The following is a 6275-nucleotide window of genomic DNA, read 5'->3' as shown; positions in this document are numbered from 1 at the left end:
AACCATCTGCGCTCTCTCATCCGATCCCAATGATCTGTCTGTCCTTACACCTGCACATTGCTTAATCGGCAGACTACTGATTAATATGCCCGAGCCTGATCTCTCGTCTGTCCCAGCCAACCGTCTGTCCACCTGGAAGCACACCATGAAGGTGCGACAAGATTTCTGGGCTCGCTGGAACCTGGAATATGTCAACGAGCTCCAAGTCCGTACTAAATGGACTAAAGACGGAGAAAAAATCAGCGTCGGAACAATCGTCCTCATCAAGGAAAAGGGCCTTCCCTGCGGTCAATGGGCGCTAGGGAGAATCGAAGAAACCCATCCAGGTCAAGATGGAGTGGTGCGAGTCGTTTCCGTGAAAACGGCAACCGAAATATTAAAGCGAACCGTGAAGTGTTTATGTCCACTTCCCTTCGATCAATAATTTAAGCGAACATTCAACTGTAAACATCTAATTGTAAATTGTCTTACCGATGTAGGGCAATTAGATGTACATTAAGGTTGATCAGTACCCTCTCAACGGGGGGAGTATGTTGCGACGTAAATATAGTGGGCCCACTACGAAGCCTTGCCGAGCGAGGCTTCTAGAAAAAACCAAGCGCCCTTCGGACCTTTAGTCGAGCGCTCTAATCTCCCGATAGGGAAAGAATAGAGGAATGCTTGAGTCACCAGTAACGCATCATCCGATGAGGTTCGAGTCATCGACCCAAAGGTGCATCTGATAAACGCTTGTTCTAGAACGTTCGAAGCCGCGACGGCCAGTCGTCACAAAGAACTGCGGACATATATATATAGGGCCAACGGTCACGGCAGGACACTTCGAAGTCGTCCCTCGTAGAATACAGATCGAGCCCTTGTCCGCGTTCGTCGCTAGATATATCGAGGCCGAGTCCTCGCGTTCGTGATTTCGTGCATACCAGAGACCGAGCTCTCTGGTAAGAGATATCGAGGCCGAGTCCTCGCGTTCGTGATTTCGTGCATACCAGAGACCGAGCTCTCTGGTAAGAGATATCGAGACCGAGTCCTCGCGTTCATGTAATAATTTCGAATAAACTATATAAAACAAACGAAACTAGTGTATGGACCTAAACTCCCACACACACAACACATACGTTCTCTATTTTTATTTTCTCAAACTCTACTATTATCGTTTCTGGATTAATTACGCGACAGCCGAGGCAACCACTGTAACAGGCCGACCTTTGGCGCCTCCGCTTTCGCCCTAATAAAAGAAATCCGTAAAATTTGCGTTAATTGTTAAGGAATAAACCATTAAAATGCTGACATCAACGATTCTCAAGAACGGAGCTACCTCCACACGAACCGTTGATCTCAGCCACGCACGGGGGCGCTACGCGCCTCCACTTCAAGCCGCAGCGGTAAACCGCGCGTTCAAACCCCTGGAAATTAATACTTTTAATATCGTCGCAAATCTAGCGACGGAATTCTAGAATGTTCCGTGTTTACGCACTTCGGAGCGGCATAGCGGAACTCTATGCACAAAAACGCGAGTTGGTATGCGCGTTAATTATTCGGGAACGCAAGATGCAGTTAATAAGGAGTAAGCGGGAAAATGACGAGCGAAGGCCCCCTTTTAAGCTAACCAAGACACAACCCAGGGAGAAACGTGAAGTCGAATAGACGTATAATAGATGTCTATTCGACACGTCTAAAGTAAATCGAATGTCGCATCTAAATAGATGTCGATTTGACTTTTTTAGACGCGTCTAATAGACGTCTTATAGATACGTCTACAAAACGTCTTGTGTAAACGGACAGGCTCCTGGGGCTCGTTTCTTGAATTTATTCGAAGAAGAAACGTATGCGAAAATTCTGCTCTTACAGAAAAGTTGCAAGTTGATTGGCTATTCGCATGGCTTTAACCAATCGACTTTCAACTCGGGAAAAAATTTTCACATATGATCATATATAATCATATACAGGGTGTCCTAAAACCACCGGAGGTCCTCTTAATGACAGATTCCTTAGGACATTTCCAGACGAAAATCCTAATACAAAAGTGTCGAGGCTATAATAGTTTTTAAATTAGAAGCGATTATTTTCCACAAATGATAGGGCTGAAATTTCGCGCGCTCAGGAACGGCGAAATGACAAGTGATATAAGTGCTCCTATGAATATCGCTCTTTTTATGATGTTATGTTTATTGTATAAATTTACAATAACATTGTCGTTACACGTTTTTTCGCTTCTTTACACGTTTCATTAGTACATTCTCTTTATGAATAATGGACGTGTAAACTTAAGACATCTAAAAAATAATTCAAGTAAAAATTTGCAACATGTTGCAACTTCAGCTGCCAAAGTAGTCGATCAATATCAATGACCATGAAGCTGGTTACTATGCTACGATGTAAATCAAATGTAACAGAATTAAGTTTTATATTAATTTTTTCCATTTTTAAATAGTTTTATCATAAATTATGCGTATAAAATATACGAACGCAATATTTATAAGCGGGAATAGTTTTTTTATTGACTCTACAGCATATGAAAGTCACGGAATATACTACTATTTATAAAACTTACGCTGCAAGAAATACACAAGAAATACAAATTGCAATCATTTAGTAGACGGCAAATAATAAAACCAAACACAAATTTTACCATTTCTAACATATTTTAATTGTCTATTAAGTACAACAAGTTAACAAGTAAACCAAATGCAGTTTTACAAATGTGTGAAGAAGATGTATCCACAAGTATTCGTAAGATAAGTCGAAGAGTGAATATCTCTAAGAGCTCAGTACAACTCATTTTAAAAGAAAATCAGATGCATGCGTATCATTTTACGAAGGTTCACAATTTACTACCGCAAGATTATACACGCCGAATTAACGCTTTTATAATAAGTGCTCAAAATGACCACCCTCGCATTGAATACATAATTGCGCGCGTCGCAATAAACTATTTGTTGCGTTGCTAATCATTTCCGGTGTTATTGTAGCAACCGCTGCAACAATGCGTTCGTCTAATTCCTCGCGATTATTAATTGGCCACTTATAAACATGCTCTTTTATGTGGCCCCATAAAAAATAATCGAGAGGAGTCAGATCGGGTGACCGTGCTGGCCAATTTATGGGACCACCGCGTCCTATCCACCTTCCTGGAAACTTTTCATTCAATGTCTGCTGGACACATCTTGCACTATGTGGTGGCGCACCATCTTGTTGAAAGGTGAGCCGTTGTCGCATATTTAATGGAACATCTTCCAAGAGTTCTGGCAAATTGTTGATTAAAAAGTTATTGTATATGTTGCCATTAAGCCTCATAGGCATTTCAAACGGTCCAATCTGTAATTTAATGTTGAAAATCTTGCATCATTTTTTACAAAAGCTTTAATACATAATTGAACAATAATACCATAAATAAACCAGATCTACCCTGTAATAAGTAAAAAGTACGTACAATAATAAATATAACTTACTATTAAATTATTCTGTATGCCGGCCCATAGGTTTATATTAAAACGATGCTGATAATTTCGAATGTGATATCCATGTGGGTTTTCATTGCTCCAAATGTGAGAATTGTGCATGTTGAATGAACCCTCGCGCGTAAAGCAGGATTCATCCGTAAATAGAATTGTTTCAATAAAACCCGGTTCTTGTGCCAATATCCATGTACAAAAATTAATTCGGCGTGCATAATCTTGCGGTAATAAATTGTGGACTTTCGTAAAATGATACGCATGCATCTGATTTTCTTTTAAAATGAGTTGTACTGAGCTCTTAGAGATATTCAATCTTCGACTCATCTTACGAATACTTGTGGATGGATCTTCTTCACACATTTGTAAAATTGTCTCTTCATTTTCCATTGTACGAGCGTATCGTTCGCGTCCGGCACCAATATTTCTACGTGCGGGTAATACGGATCCTGTTTCTCGCACTCGATTTATCAATCGCAAAATTACGTTATCATTTGGGGCTCTACGCTGTGGATAGCGTATGGCGTACTCTTGCGCGGCAACAGCTGCATTTCTACCGAATTCACCATAAATGAGTAACATATCAGAATACTCGATAGGAGTGTAATCCATTTTTAATTGCTTTGAAAGAAATATTAATTTCTAGGTTAAGAAAAGATATCGATCATTTTATTGTTATGAACAAAAGAAGGTAAAAAATGACATGGGTAAACAACGCTGGTATAAAATTGCTAATATCCATTTTTTTATTTTAAATTTTTCAAATATTAAGAGGATCCTGAAATCTCCTGTACTTTTCTTTCACTTTTTATAACATGTTCATAATTTATGATAAATTCGGTTGAATGTAACTGTTGCCGCACAAGAGTGCAAAATACGTTTTCGAGAGCGTAAAGTTCAAAATTTTAACGTAATTTTACAATTAATAAATCAAGTACAAAAACAAGATTTCTCATTACCCGTACGCAAAAATTGGTGCTGGACGAGAACAGAACGCTCGTACGAAAATAAGGAGGCGGTTTTATTAATGTGCGAAGAAGATTCATCCACAAGTATTAGCATGCGTATTAGTTTACAAACGTTCACAATTTACTGCAAGATTGTGCACGCCGAATTAATTTTTGTACATGGATATTGGCACAAAAAGAATATGTTTATAAGTGGCCAATTAATAATTGCATGGAATTAGAAGAACGCATGTTGAAGCGGTTGCTACAATAACACCGGAAATGATTAGCAACGCAACAAATAGTTTATTGTGACGCGCACAATTATGTCTTCAATGCGAGGGTGGTCATTTTGAGCACTTGTTATAAAAGTACTAACTGACAATTAAAATATGTTAGAAATGGTAAAATTTGTGTTTGGTTTTATTATTTGCCGTCTACTAAATGATTGCAATTTGTATTTCTTGTGTATTTCTTGCAGCGTAAGTTTTATAAATAGTAGTATATTCCGTGACTTTCATATGCTGTAGAGTCAATAAAAAAACTATTCCCGCTTATAAATATTGCGTTCGTATATTTTATACGCATAATTTATGATAAAACTATTTAAAAATGGAAAAAATTAATATAAAACTTAATTCTGTTACATTTGATTTGCATCGTAGCATAGTAACCAGCTTCATGGTCATTGATATTGATCGACTACTTTGGCAGCTGAAGTTGCAACATGTTGCAAATTTTTACTTGAATTATTTTTTAGATGTCTTAAGTTTACACGTCCATTATTCATAAAGAGAATGTACTAATGAAACGTGTAAAGAAGCGAAAAAACGTGTAACGACAATGTTATTGTAAATTTATACAATAAACATAACATCATAAAAAGAGCGATATTCATAGGAGCACTTATATCACTTGTCATTTCGCCGTTCCTGAGCGCGCGAAATTTCAGCCCTATCATTTGTGGAAAATAATCGCTTCTAATTTAAAAACTATTATAGCCTCGACACTTTTGTATTAGGATTTTCGTCTGGAAATGTCCTAAGGAATCTGTCATTAAGAGGACCTCCGGTGGTTTTAGGACACCCTGTATATTATTATATAAGTAGTAGTACCTGTAGTCAATTTTGATGTCAATGTATTTTGTGATGTCAACGTATTCTGTGATGAAGATTATGAGAGTTCATCAGGTTTATCAGGTTTATTTCCAGTTTTTTTATTCTTTCTCTCTTCAGCAACAACAAATTCAAACTCTCTGGTTGGTGATTTTTCATGTACACTGTCACTTATAGATGGACTAGAAAGATACAGATTTTGAGTCTCGTCTAGTACAGGCTGAGAAAGACATTGATTGTCATTTAATATCTCAGTGTTACTGTGTGATAGCGGATGTGGTGATTTTTTAAAATGTTGCACATTCGATGGTGACAATATTGACGGCGACTGTGGTTCAGACCTGCTACTTCCGCTTGTTTCAGGAGCCTTTTCTTGTACTTTGGAGCACGATATACTATCAACTGTCTTCTGTTTCAACTTAATAATATTTTCTAAAGACATTGCTTTTTTCCGTTGTTCTGCTTTGATAGCTGCTTGCTGCCTAATATTAACAATTCTATCCAGTAACTTGTGTTTATTATGAACAGCTGTTGTTGATGCTGGGACAAGAGTAGTTGTCTTTCCTTTGTTTTTGTCAGAAACAATTATCAGCGGAGCAACATTTTCTTTGGATGTAACATTGGAAGACTTTGTCATAGAAGACAGACCAGGAGAAAATAGTGGTGGAGAAGGAACTGACATCTTTGACTTTAATTTACTCTGTTTCCTCTTTTTAGTAGAGTCAGAGTCAGATGAATCGGAAGATGAAAATTGATTCAGGATT

At 37.9% G+C, this 6275-nt stretch overlaps 1 protein-coding gene and 1 long non-coding RNA gene across 2 annotated transcripts; one reads left to right on the top strand and one right to left on the bottom strand.

Moving 5' to 3' along the window:
• The first annotated feature begins 707 nt into the window (after positions 1 to 707).
• LOC105571196 lies at positions 708 to 1113 on the top strand. Its single transcript, XR_001009621.1, has 2 exons — positions 708 to 950; positions 1017 to 1113. It is a non-coding gene; the product is annotated as an uncharacterized LOC105571196 (long non-coding RNA).
• Positions 1114 to 3241: 2128 nt separating this feature from the next.
• On the bottom strand, positions 3242 to 6263 carry LOC105571195. Its single transcript, XM_012028669.1, has 2 exons — positions 5512 to 6263; positions 3242 to 3312 (listed from the first exon to the last, which is right to left on the bottom strand). Exon 1 carries the CDS (start codon positions 6191 to 6193, stop codon positions 5570 to 5572), a length of 624 nt encoding a protein of 207 aa, XP_011884059.1. The 5' UTR covers positions 6194 to 6263; the 3' UTR covers positions 3242 to 3312; positions 5512 to 5569.
• Between the last annotated feature and the right edge of the window lie 12 nt (positions 6264 to 6275).

The sequence above is a fragment of the Vollenhovia emeryi genome, unplaced genomic scaffold, assembly GCF_000949405.1.
Source record: "Vollenhovia emeryi isolate VEMERY1.0 unplaced genomic scaffold, V.emery_V1.0 DF941045.1, whole genome shotgun sequence".
Classification (NCBI taxonomy): Eukaryota; Metazoa; Arthropoda; class Insecta; order Hymenoptera; family Formicidae; genus Vollenhovia; species Vollenhovia emeryi.
Note: the sequence above shows the minus strand (reverse complement) of the source record. Positions and strands in the feature narration are given on the sequence as shown.